A 14,565-nucleotide genomic window follows, 5' to 3' on the forward strand; every position below is an offset into this window, starting at 1 on the left:
TATTAATTTTAGTACCCATTTCAATTTTTTTAAACTATCCATATTCGATTAATTAGTTGACCGGTTAAATACGTGCCATTAATTTTTACTCATCACCAAAGTCGGTGTCCAATATCCTGAACAATAAAGTTTAAAAGTAATCATTTGAAGCGTAGCGAAGCAGCGATTTAAACACGCACGTGCTATCAATTATAAACGACCTTCTTTGAAAGGGCTCGAGTAAATATTGTTAAGTACCTCAGGCTGTTCTAATTCCTGCGTAGGAGCGGGCTGCGGCACGAACTGGTGAAGGACGGTGGGTTGCTGCGGAGACAGAAACACGGAATAATTACACACTCTATTAATCGTAAAAGACCATTCATTGTGAGCATTATGCAGATTAGTAAATTTTTCACCAATCTGATTAAATTGCCCGATCGAATCAGGACTTGCGGACGCAAACGCCAATTTGGCTCGCCGAATGACCGATATTACCGATTAAATGAGGTGCGGACGCAAGAATACCAATTTGTGACGCCAGTATTTTCGTTCTGGGGCATTTTTTCAATTTAGAGGGCTCTAATATCACCATAAATCTAAAATTCGTGATTAAATTGGAGATTGACACCAATTTCATTTCTTATCAAATCGGTCGATTTGATCATCCCGTCTGGATACCGCTTAATCGTCAGCGCACTGACACATTCGTATCTCGATGAAAAGTTTTCTGTACAATGAACTTTACCATGAGAAATATATAACACAATTCACAATGAAATAAATGAGAGACACGTGACTGTGAAAGTACGTTGATATAATGCGCTTGTAAATGAACGTAAATATTCACGGCATTCGTATGCTAACAAGTGTCGAGAGTTCTATAACCTCCAGGGAGAAAACGCTTCACTGACTTCGATGTAATACTTATCGGTTATAACGATTATATTCCGGCAAAACTAATTTAATTATCTTTCGTACAGTAAATATTAAAGTAGATTCATTGTAAATATGCGTGCTTTCATCAGTACATTAGAAAAAACTACTAATTTCAAGAACATTACAAACAGGTAACTTTGTATGAAAATTTAAATCCCAATTGGCCCCATTTCATTCTTCTTGAGAGTATAGGTACCTACTTTTTATAGATTCAGACCTGTGCACACCGGATGCGTGTGCATATAGACGTACACGTGCACGTGCGCATTGCAATATACAGACACGCGCACGTGCACGTCTTCGCACGCACACGCAACCAGTGTAATCTGGTCTTAAATACACAATACGAGTATAAAACTTTCGAGCAACGCTAACCAAAAAAAATTACAAGTTTTAAATACCTACCAAGATAGGTACTTACCTACATACATCTACCAATTATTCAATTCTTAAGCAAACAAGAAACGTGTATTTTGATAAATTAGAATTGGTAGACTAAGCACATATGCATGCACAATAATAGATATGACGTAGTATACTTAGTTGCTGTTGCTGTTACTGCGACACCTTAATGAAAAGCTTCTTTTAAAATGAATATACACAAAGTGTATTATATAATTAATACAAATACTAGATATTGTATTTAGTAAAGGCCAAACTACGGACTGCGTACTTAAGTTGGAACTTGAAATATTGAAGATTAGAAGGCATATTAGGCAACAACCGTGTTTTTACACGACACATTTTTGCAATATGAATAAAACAACACACCGATATCTCTAATCTAACAATGAAAAATACACATTGGAATTACGTACTTGGAAATAAACGTTTATATCAGTAAAGAAATCAACGATTAACCACATAATTACGTAGCATATGGCGGTGCCCCACTGTGCCCAACCTAAACCCAAAACCAACTTTCGTTTGAAAAAATATATAGGTAGAAGTTGCCGGGGAATGAAGAAGCTACAAGAGGGTGTCGTCTCAGGATAACGGTTCTTACCAGCTGGTGAGGTTTATTTACAATTCACTTCGATTTATTTACTTTAAAAATGTACGATGGGTAATTTAGGGTAATTCAATATAAACTTTATATAAAATATAAAAAAGTGCAGATCGTACCATGAAAATAAAAGTAAATATTACGGAAAATATGAATATTACGGCTATATAAAAAAATACATATGAAATGGAAATACACAGTAGTTTCTAAAATAACATCTAAAATTCAAATTGAGTACAAGGGTAATGAAATGACATAAAAATACCAAAAACGCATTGAGCATGCATTGTAAGATTTGTAAGGTCGAAATATTCACTAAACTAACTTATTTAACCTAACGCATTGTGTCTACGACATATACATACGCGCTAAATATTCTCTGCAAAAAGAATGGACTTCCTTAGTCTTTAATGACCTGAATAAAAGTTTTAAAAATAATAAACTCCACATTTAAGAAATTTCCAAGAATAGTTTACCCCTTTTCTAAAGTTTGTAAGCTTTGGGTGCCACTTTATCAAGTAGAAGAAATAAGTCAACACGAAGCCTGCAACGGAAATTAAACTTATTTTTGACAAGGCGTTGGTAAATAAGTAGATTACAATATGTCCTGATTGATGCATTTAAATCTTATTAACAAGCCTTCGTTGGAATAGTTTAATGACTTTTATTCTAGTCTTTATGAAGCTTTGTCACAAATAACCGGATGCATAGTAGAGATATTAACGTTCCCATCCGTTTTTGCAGTCTTGAGATTTGTACATGAGGAACTGACCTAAACCATAATTATTCGTGATTGGCTTAATGATAAGTCTCAATGACAACAGCGTTAAAGTGATTATCATATTAATTCATAGTCACATTCGGGTAACGGAACCCTAAAAATGACGACCACGGCTTACCACAACAACTTTCGCAGTTTGCAGGGCATTCAACCACACAAAGATTAAGCACCGCCGGTTGGTATAATTTTAGATTAATTTCCTCCTGTAGTCAGTAGCCGTAGTAGGAGCAGGAATTTTCCATTGATTTTATTTAAATGAATACCGAAATTCGGTACTTGGCTGCACGTGCACTTAAGTCAAGGGAGAGTAACGGACAATAACGCGTCGACGCGTTCTTGACGAAAATAATTTAATGAGAGTCAATTCCGCTTGCACAAATATTTAAGTTTGAAGGAGCTTCACCGAGAGTAATATAAAACAAATCAGATTGTTTATCTAAGATAGAAGCGGCATTCTAACTCGAAAATTTGTTTTCATCGGTCTAACCCCGTCTAGCTAAAACATCCGTTACACATTTCCCATTATGTCGTATTTATTATCTATGGTAACTTTTTTTTCATTAGATAATTAGTAAAAACGAAATAACAACTCCTCGTTAGCGGACCCAGCGCTCCAAATGAAGCTCTCTATCGCACGAATATGCAAGAGTGATAGTGAAAATTTCGATTTTCGTTATTCGCGGGAGGCCCTCTGTAGCTGAGTAGTACCTGAACTAGAGAAGAGTTTTACCTCGTTCTGGTCCTGTTGCTGAGGCAGCGGCGGCGGCGCGAAGGGGCCCATGTTGTCCTGCGGCATGTTGTGCGGGGCGGGGATGGCGAACACGCGCTGCACGTGGATGCGCATCTGAGGGGCGCCCGACTGCTCCTCGGACGAGTCCCATGGCATCTGCAACAATTATAAATTACGTTTAAACTTCTAGAAGAATCAGACGTAAAGCAGCTGGTAAAGCTAAGATGTCTGGCACAATAAAATTAATATTTTAAAAACTACGAAAACCCAGCTTTTAAGCTTCAAGTGAGTAAACAAATTCTATGAGTAGGTAGAATCATAAGTTGAAATAGAATGGATATTCTTTCAGATACAGTAACTATAAAATTATAATTTGAAAAACCCCCTACGCAAAAAGTGCCTTACATCATTTTGGAAAGGAGCTGATAATTAGTCTTCAAACTACTGGATCGATCTTCATCAAACATAGCCAAGAACAACCGCAAGGAAACACCCTTTCACGTTAAAATTGAAATCGGTCCATCCGTTTGAGAGCTACGCTGCCACAGACAGACAGACAAAAATTGGCATCAAAGTTACTGAATCCATTTATTCATATGGATTCAAGGAAGCCACGGACCTACTCTCAGAGAATTAACATCTTATATTATGAATCAGACGTAAAAAAATATCAAAGTTATTTTATTTATGTTCATAGGTACATCTTCATGGCCTTCTTACTCAGAGCTCTCGGGCTGGGTTATTTTACTTAGGCTCCCTTCGCAATATTGTAGGTAGATAAATACAAATTAAATAAATCTGTAATTAAGATACTTTCTAAAGAAAATTACTCGAATAAAAAGTTGAATGGAGCGTCAACTTTTAACAGAACAATTGTAATAGAATAAATACATCGACCGCACGCAACAAAACGATGATAAGCGTATTAGCATTGTGAGATGAAATTACTGGAGAACAAAGGATAATAGCATTCGTGCCGGTTATGTTATGAATAATGCATGGTGGCGTTACGCAAACGCAGTTAGACATCATCAGGCCGCTAATCAGGAAGCAATGACCGGTGCCGATGACACTCGAGGACGAGCAGGCAACCACCCGTCCAAACAAAGCGATTACCCCTATGGGTAGATGAGAAACTTGTTATTTGAGACAAATATTTGTAACAAAATAAGTCCAAGAAAATATTGAGCTTTTATAGCGGATTTTCATTGCACGGGCATAAACTGATCAAGACATACGATTACAGATATGATTCCAAAAACCTGGGATTGCTCGAACTATAAGTACATTATTATTTTATTTATTTCGCATAGTTCTTATAGCGACTTTCAGCTTAGGTACTGTCAGTGAAACATGCATAAATATTCAAATATGTAGGATTTCTGGTTCAATTTCAAAATGGAACAGTCGTCTCACAAATTACACACAGAAAATTAAATAGGTATATTTAAATATGAGGAACGAATATAAGAAGTAGGTAAATAATAATTTGTACAACCCGCTTGACGTCTACGAGTCTATATATGTTTTTTTTTTAAATAACCTCGGACTATGAATAACTTAAACATCAAACAAACTCATCTATTTGTTAATTGTTATATGAAATCATTTATTTTAAATACAGCCAAATACTCTTTTTAAACAATAAAAAGCCTTAAAATAGAAAATACAAACTAAAATTAAAAACTAAGCTTAAAAATAATAAATAGAAAAAATAAATAAACTATAAATAGAAAATTTGCCCCAGATCGCCGTCTATTGGCAGCGTGCCCAGAAGGCTGGCAGCATTGCCACGTTGTATGGCAATGCTGATCCGCTGCGCTAGATATGACCCAGCCCTCTGGTCACGCGTCAACTCAATTAACCTGCGGCTACATTCGCTGAAAACTCTGTGGGCGCTTTCCCCCCAAGGCCCCATAGTCTCAACCCCAAACGGCTCAAATATGCAACCACTATTTATGGTTGCATACTTGCGCCGCTTGAGAAGCTCGGCCGAATTGGCAGCCGAGCCGGCCTTCACTGCAGTGCCGTGGAGATGGGACAACGCTAGGGTATCGGCACAGGTTACGTCCCAAACCAGCGGCCGTCCCATCTTCCACGGCACTAGGGTCATACCGTCGGGTCTTTTACCGTCATCGCGGGCGAGGCCGGTAGGTTCCAAAACGGCCGGTGCTCCCGCACTGGCTAAGGCCCGACGGATGACATCATTAAGGCTGGCATGGCGGGGGGCACGCCCAGTGCTTCTGCCGCAGGATAGACCATGGTGGCCCAACCGGTCCACTGGGTCACCGCAGCGACAGCGATGTGGGGCAACACAGTTCACTCCCTTTGTTAATTGTTATTTATTTGTTAAACATACTCAAATTATCGTCATATAAAGATCAAAGCGCAAGGTTTTGAATATGTTCACTAATAGGCCGGTTTACCATTTAAGTATTTATGTATTTAGGATTTCTATTATTAACAAAGTGCCGAACGCTCACATATATCGGTATTTAACCCTACATCTATATAAAAAAACACAAAACACTTGAGCAATGCATAGAGTCTGTGTGAAAAGAGAAGAGTCGTGGATTAGGTATATGGGAACCAATACATACTACGACTCTTCTCTTTCCGCACAAACTCTACCCTAAGTAAAAAATATACATCATTTTTGTAATGAAGTTTTAGTTGACTCCGAACTCCGAAACATATTTAACTAGTGATCCGCCCCGGCTTCTCACGGGTTACACAAAACCATACCTCTAATCCTTTCTCAAGAATCACTCTATTGATAGGTGAAAACCGCATGAAAATCCGTTCAGTACATTTCGTTCAAGACAGTGAAAAAACAGACAGACGCGGCAGGGGACTTTGTTTTATAAGGTGTAGTGACACTAGCAATTGCCCCCGAAATCGTCCGCGTGTAACTCGTTCATGGCACAAATTTTCACACCCCAAGATACCCACTTAGGGTATGTGTAATCGTTCCTAAGCTGTATGTAAGTATTGACCAAAAACATCTCTAATAAGGTCGGACCAAGCTAACTCTGCATTGCATTTTTAATGACAAAGCGCGGAAATCTTTTCATTAATGTAATTTTCTACAAAATATGATGTTTATAATGACACTCCTTCACTTTTTTCTATTCAGAACGATGAAAATGTAGCTTAGACGGACTCTATATTTTACTTTTATGATGATAGGTAATTCTTAAGTCTACTGAATTCGAAGACAACAAGGCACGTTCAAGTATACAAAGGCAATGTATATTGAGTTAATCGAATTTGGTTGAAGAATATTAATATTCTGAACGATGCTGGTGTGATTAATGCGGAACGAGCTAACGCGGAAGAGGGACGTTATCGTTACACGCATTGTCCGCGGGTCCTTGGGCGGGTGTCGTTTGGTGAACATTGTACAGAAACATCTTGCCACCGATAACATTACGCATCAAGCTAGCAGCCCGATTCGAAAAATGCTTATCGGAAGTCACAGCGGTGCGATACTTTATCAACCAAAAAACGTCGCTTTTGACACTGACAGATCGGTATCGTACAGCTGTAACTTCTTTCTTATAAACATTGTGCGAATCGGGCTGTAAGGCTCCGTTGATTATGTATTATGTACCTACACTCCCTTTAAGTATTTACTTATGTGTATGAAATCGAAAAAAATTGGTAAATACATAATTATCATATTCATATCATATCAAATGTATAGTGCTAGTGTAGTAGTAATGTGTATATATGTACGAGTATGATTGGTAAGTATCTATTTTAAGTACTAGGATGGGATGAGTTCCTAACGTAGAGCTCACTGTAAACCGACTTGAATATAATCGATAATTTATTAATTAGGTACAGTCGAGTTCATAAATATGTATACATTTCTTCACTTGTAATACATTGCAATAAGGTGAAAAAATGAATACATATTTATGAACTCGACTGTATATATTTTAATATTTTCTTATACATGTACTGCGTAGATATTATTATCTACATGAAAGTATCTACCTACACATACCTAATAGCTGTTTGTGAGATTATTTTTGATTGTAGGAAATTTATCGAAAAACCTAACTGTATTTTTATTTTTAAATTTTGTATTCACTATAAGATATATTTACAATCGTATTTTAAATCTACGAAAGAGTTTCCTTTAGATTAAATTTAATTAAGCGACAGGGTCTTCAAATTTGCATTTCCTTGACTATCGAAGTAAATTTCAATCGTTGAATGAGACGCAAAACGATCACTTCAAATCGTTGAGTCTGAGATTAATTTACAAATTAAACACGGGCTTCGCGGGTAGTCAGATAAATTTTATAAGATTTAAATACCTATCTACAATAAATAAACATAGATGCTGCAAATGCTAGGTATTATTTTGCGGAAAAAGCGAAAATTCTAAGTATTATGTCCCAAAAAAATGCATAGTTTCAGAAGTACCTATGATAAAAAAAAAATTCAGCGTTTAGACAATTTGAGAAATAGCCCTAATGATAGCCAACCTCCGGCAGGAGAGGGCACCATAACAAGAAGAGATAATTTGTGGCATAATTAAATAAGTAAGGCGAATTTAATGCCACTTGATGCTGTAAAGACTTTACTTAGGTCGTACTACTACAAAATTTCAATTATCCTTAATCTAAACTATTAAGTACCTATAACAGTAGTACATTTGTCGGAATATGAAACTGTGTGACATGTGTGAAGATATCTTTTGTGCCAAATTAAATGAATAATTCATAAATACATTATCGCTTACACTAAAGCGCGCAATTTTTTTATAAACCCCGCAAAGAATGTGTAGTTTTAATAATAGTTATGGCACATGAGATGTCTAATAAATATAAATGCCTCAAATCTAGACCTCAAACTAAAAAAATAAATAAATAATAAATTTGTGTTTTGTACTATAAAGAGTTTATACATACAAACTCGAAGTTCGCTATTTTATATGTTACAAATGTTATAATGCCCCACATAAAAACAAATCCGTGAAACCGTAGCTCACCCATGTTCAGATTAAATTTGATCTAAATTCGAAATTCATTGGGTGTCGCTAAATGCTGCCTCATTTCAGAAGCCGTAGCCGAATAAATACAGCTGCGCGGGTATTCAGATTTGCCTTGAGAGACGCAAATACGCCTAAGTAGTACCTACCTACTTACATTGAGTTTCAGATCGAGCAACTTCCGTTTACTTCCAAGTTATTTCCGCTGTTTTACTACACGATATATCTCATTACTATGTTAATATAATCGTAATAAAGTGGTATTTTGATACATTAATAATATGCTCGGCCTTATTTATCAGTATTATATAAGTTAGAGCTCGGAACGTGGTACTTAAGTCATATTATTCCCATATAGTCAAAGTTTAGGCTAATACTGACAGCGCATCTTTAAGAAGTAAATCTTACGCCTCATTTATTCAAATGTGCAGATAAATAAACGAAACCAGTTTAAACTTGATTTTTATCGATATTAGTATAGCAAGGCCTAAACGTAATTAAATTTATCTGGCTTAATTTGTTTGTTATGTTTAAATATGCTACAGTTTATTATACTTCCCAATTATAAATGTTTATTAGTTACATATTATGCAGGTTACGACTGAGGATGTGCTGAAACTAGACATACAACAACGCACGTTTGCTTCAGATTACGCGCCTAATTAGCGCATCTCATGCAAGGCTGTCTTATCTATAGCGCGTAATCTGAAGTAAACATGCTTGCGAGTGGAGCACTCTTAGTGCGTTCGCTATATCTGGGGGGCTATCTGGCGTATCCAAATCGGAAAATTGTCAATCTGCATCCTTGTCGCTAGAATGCTCCACGAGTGATAGAGATTGACTTTCTTCAAGAACCATTTTCCTGAACGTGAAACAACACAACCTCCTAAGTTAGATAATAAGTAAGTATACGTGCTAACTTATATACGCATCGCCTTATGAACTTATTGAAGCCTAAAGTCTGTAATATGGCTTAAGTACACATACAAAAAATATTTTTTACATAAAATACAAAAATATAAAATTAAATACTTAGACTTTATCAACATCATTCGTTTTGTCGACGAAGGTAAAAAAGGCCTCGGTAAGAATTGGTACAGTTTAGAATTTAATTTAATTTTTATTCAAGACGCCAGTCAGTATTTCATGTTATTACTGTAATAAACACACATCATTACCTGAGCAGCAAATCTCAGAAGGTTGGTAACTCATGGCTTCCGCTATTTATTCTGGTTTTCTATAAGTATTATAAATATTCGAAGATGACCTCGAATTTTGATTCCGGATAAACTCGTCTGTATGGCTTTCTATTTCTACCTATCATTCAAAAAACAATTTCGATTTCGATATATTTACAGTATATCGATGAATCTGCATGTTTGAACACGAAACATAATAATGCGAAATATTATCGCCTATTTTAAATAAATCTCTCTTTCAAAATATCTTAAGCGTGCATAAAAGACGGAAGAAAAATCGCATTCAGGGTGTTTTAAGTTCTATTTTCCAGAGATTTCTAAATTAAGTATATCGTCTCTGCCTTTGACACCAACAGCAACCAACGCCATTGCTCGCTTAAAGTAAAGGTAGAAATAAAACGCAACGTAGGTACAGTCAGCAGCAAAAGGTGCTAGGCGGGCGAGGTGTTCAAAATGATCTTGACACGCTCTTATTATTTCTTTCTATTCTTAACAATAAAGTCGCGTCAAGATCATTTTGAACACCTGGCCCGCTTAGCAACTTCTGTTGCTGACTGTAAAGAAATTCGTATTTGAAGTTGCTACTAGGTACGTTTATTAATTCGGAAGGAAGTATTATTAGCATCATTAAAATGCAAATAGATCACATTAAAGCTACAATGGCAGTAGGCAGCAAGTAAATCAACATTGCTCAATTATTCATTATTGACCATGATCAATTAGCAGCCAATATTCAATTACAATGAACGAAAATAGTCGTGACGTCAGCTTTAATAAGTGCTACGTATTTTTTTTTGGTAACCCATCATAATAACGCCGTTCTAACGTATAATAAGTATTCATCCATAAATGTTTTAAATAAAACGACAGATATCCTTGAAAAAGTCGTGTACTATGTAAATGGGCAATTTGTGCTGAATATCTTCTCAGCAAAGCGAACAAATTAACGTTAAAGCCCCCTTCAGTTTAGTTTTGTTTAGTTCTGTTTTTTACCTGCCTATCTAACAAACTATTCCTACTTTTTAATAGTATTCAAAGCAAGACATGTTTGCTTAGAGGTGGTCATTATAAACTGGCACCTAAGAGCCTATACCCAACTGATGTCAACTAATATACTACTATGGTATTAAGTACAAGACGATTAAGGTGTAATTTGCTATAGGTATCATAATTTTTTACTGTTATGTGTTCAAAGGCAATATTAAAGACAGGGCAAAGTGTAAACACCATCATAAGCATACACGCCGTGGTGGTCACCTTGTAAAGTCGAGAGCCACGTCGGGTAATGTCGGCTAATGTATGTGGAACAAGGTTCATGAGCGTTCGTAGCCACCGGTGCGCTGCGGTGCATCAAATTATACAAGTAATTGCAGTACCTACTCGAGCTTGGACACGACCCGACCGCTCCAATGGACACGAAATCCCGCTAGCCGTAGCCCACCTGCATCTCAGCCTCATCCGATATCAAGTTCAAGAGCGCCCCCAGCTTATATCGATCACAAAAAATACATACTCAAATTTGGAACGAATGGTGTCGATTACTCGCATATATAAAGTGTGTGTTGATCGCGCGCGGCTCAAACAGTCGACGCACACAACGTAAAATGCACGCATACCTAGCGCTCGCGTCCGCGCTCATCGTCGCGCTCGTCGCGGCAGTTCCACGGGACCGGCTCGGCTACGAGCGGGAGATCGATGCCACGCGATACAACCAAGTGCCAAAGCTTTTGGACTACGTGCTCAACGACGAGTACCTAGCGGCTCAAAAGAACAGAGCGAAGCTCGTGACGAAGAATAGACCCGAGGAGGCGGTGATCGCAGATGACGTGTTGTTAGAATCGAATGTGGTAAAAATCGTGAGGCCGGCGAAAAGGGATCTTGGGAACGAAGTGAGCGAGGAGCTGGTGAGGCGGCGGCGTGGGTACAACCTGGAGAACGTGCAGGTGCCCGCGCGGTACCCGTACCTGCCGGTGGCGCGTTTCTACCGCGTCCGCCGCTGGGGCTAGTGGCCTGCGCCCGCGTCGCCCGCGCCTCAAATGTCAAGGCCGCGCTGATGCTATTCTCCGGCGGCGGTGCCCGCCTCCTGTGCGCTCGAGCGCATCTTCCCTGCGCGCGCGAGTGACACTCACAGACTGTTATTTACAATAATTATGAAGTGGCTGTGTTCTAACACTCCGTTCTGCCATTCCTCGAGCGGTTTGGAAATAACGATAGATAGAGAACATTATGAAGTTAATACGAAATATTTTTAAGTTAGGTATACAAATAAATAAATTCTGTAAACAATAATGGAATTATAAAGTATTTTAAAATATTACTTTTGTTTATGTTTCTACACCAACTAGTCAAACACGTTTTTCGACTTAAGTATAAATAAACAAAACGTTTCTTGCCAAGAATTGATTACATTTAACTTTTTTCATTTATCGCGAAGGTTAAACAAAAAATGTAACGTAAGTAAAGTTGTTGAGTTATACTTGGATAATATTATATCCAGGCAATTTGTGTACTGTAAGTACTTACATGTTATATTTACAGTAATTATATGCTCAGTCAGATATAATAAATTTCATAGAGTACTAATTTATTTGCAATTCAATAAGCGCCTACAAGTAATATGCATAATATTATTCGTATTGCATATAACTGCAGCAGGTTGGTACTTAGAGAACATTACAATAATTAGAGTCTATCGTGTTGCAATGGGAACAATAGGTAGGTACTTTGTAATGTAATAATGCATTAGCGATGTAAAGCTGTGCCGGCACTGGGGTGCTACCACTGTACTGTACCTACCATCTAAAAGTGATAATAAAGGCACTGTAATATATTAGGAATTTAATCTGTACCCCGATAAGACAGAAATTTGCCATCCTTCGATATATCAACCAGGAATAATACCCATACTTATATGTCTTGGTTTTATATTGCTGCATGCTTAGGTAAATTCACGCATAAAAACGAGCCAGCCTGCAGCTTGCCCTGTCAATTTGTTGTTTTATGTGTCGTAAACGGTGCAACAATCAGACACAGTTCAATTGTTTCTGGGGTCTACTTGGTACGTCGGTCATGGAATAGCAACGAAACACTGCCTATTTCCGTGCGAGACGCGTTCAGATTTCACTAACCAATGTGACTTGAAGACTGGAACCGAACCAATTAAGAACATACGAGTTCCACGCGACACGAATCCCATAAAACCTAATACCTAATATATTAATTAAATTAAGATTTTAATCGTTCAGAATTTGTTATGGGTACCTAACTACATACCTACATAATATACAAGTAACAAGTAGTTCTTTATTGGTAGGACATGTTTATAGTTTGAATTAAGTGTGTTTTTGCGCAATCCTAATATTTAATTATAAAACCTATTTCGGAGCTACAATGTTTTAATTAAGAAATTTCTAACTTTTCAAGTGGCATACGTCATTTTTGAGTTTAGGAATTACAGTTTTATTTTAATTAATCAAATTTCAAATTTAAATTACGTAAATTGTCCGGGAGCCGGTTCGTAAAGCCTCGCGATAAATACTTGCCATAGCAATTTCACAGTTTAATCCACTGTTTATTCTAAGAGACAATGATCCCGTGTGCTTTTAATACACCTTGGTAGAATGACAGACATGCAGTCTGAGAGTCGGTCCCGGCATCAGCAGGATAACAATAATAGATAGTATGTACGTCAGAACTAAGATAAAACTTGCACATTTTAGATGGAGTCTGCGTTCTTAAATAACAGCATAAAGTCGTATATACTCGAGGATTTTGATAAGGCTTACGTCTTTTGAAAATTAGGTACATGTTGTAAGTCGCTAAGTGAGCACTCGGGATCGCTGACCGAACCATTTACCTGATGCCACTCGCCTCACTTTGTCATAATAATGTTTTCTTCATGGCAATGCCCTATCCTTCTCTATATAAGGTGAACTAGCATAATACCTACCCTTCGTGTTGTAGAATGCCCAGTATTAGCTTCTTTTGAAAAATTCACGATTCGCAATGCTATGCTAACTGATACCTAATATTAGTGGTTAATGTTGTTATAGATACGTGACTTTTGTCGTGCATATGTTCATTATATTTATATGACTTATGCATTTCATTAGGTACCTATATACATATTTGTAGATAATTTGATAAGGTAGTCAGGGGTTAGTTTCTATATCAACCGAACGGAATATAATCCTGCGATACATTTATGAATTTATAAACACGATATAAAATCTCCATCGGTCATTTTATGTTGTTATAATAGCTATTTTAAATAAATCGAATAAATATATCACATTATTCAAACAAGTCCTACGGCTGTTTGACGCAGGTACTTTTTATTAATTTTGGTTATCATGACCCAGACGCAAACTGTTAATATATATCCGTAATTAAGCTTTGGTTTAAACATTCATATATCCACCGAGTAATTTCTAATACAGACCTCGATAGCCGAAACTAACTATTGAGCTGTCGAGAAAATCAACGTCATGTACAGTTAGCTGTACTAGTAGATGAGCAATCATTAGAGCTGCCCCACTGACACCTAGGTAATTGTTTAATGTTCACTCACGACCCGGTACCGCTACTCTCTCGTGTTAAGCCATAGCCATTAAAAGCACATCAATTTTGGTGATAACAACAAACAATCATCATGTCCTTTGCTATAACAGTATTCATACATATCTGAATTTGACAGTCTCCATTTTCGGTTTACACTCTTCGTGCTCCTGTTTGCTCACTTTTATGGAAATATTTAAGTAGATGCTTACTTTATACCTAGCAAGTAACTGCTATCTGAACAGTAATATTGTAGAGTGCAAAATAAAGTATAAGATACAAAACAAAATAAGTAACAAAGAATTAGTTACGTCTGGGTCCTCGATATTCAGTAAAGCAAGATCAACTGTTTAAACAAGAATTCACTAAATC

The 14,565-nt window shown here is 37.0% G+C and overlaps 2 protein-coding genes across 2 annotated transcripts in view; one reads left to right on the top strand and one right to left on the bottom strand.

Moving 5' to 3' along the window:
* Nucleotides 1-14,565, bottom strand: part of LOC134795527 (uncharacterized) — a 92,981-nt gene that overhangs the window by 7,199 nt on the left and 71,217 nt on the right. The window contains exons 7-8 of the mRNA XM_063767415.1: nucleotides 3,433-3,588; nucleotides 238-303 (exon numbers count right to left, since the gene is read on the bottom strand). Of these exons, the coding sequence (XP_063623485.1) occupies nucleotides 238-303; nucleotides 3,433-3,588 (222 nt within the window). The remainder of the gene's footprint in view (nucleotides 1-237; nucleotides 304-3,432; nucleotides 3,589-14,565) is intronic.
* Nucleotides 10,905-11,953, top strand: LOC134795453 (uncharacterized). Its single transcript, XM_063767296.1, has one exon. The coding sequence runs from the start codon at nucleotides 11,241-11,243 to the stop codon at nucleotides 11,640-11,642; it is 402 nt and encodes a 133-aa protein (XP_063623366.1). The 5' UTR covers nucleotides 10,905-11,240; the 3' UTR covers nucleotides 11,643-11,953.

The sequence above is a fragment of the Cydia splendana genome, chromosome 12, assembly GCF_910591565.1.
Source record: "Cydia splendana chromosome 12, ilCydSple1.2, whole genome shotgun sequence".
Lineage (NCBI taxonomy): Eukaryota > Metazoa > Arthropoda > Insecta > Lepidoptera > Tortricidae > Cydia > Cydia splendana.

Excerpts from the sequence above, each read along its gene's own strand:
- LOC134795453 (XM_063767296.1), top strand. The coding sequence starts at position 11,241 with ATGCACGCATACCTAGCGCTCGCGTCCGCGCTCATCGTCGCGCTCGTC.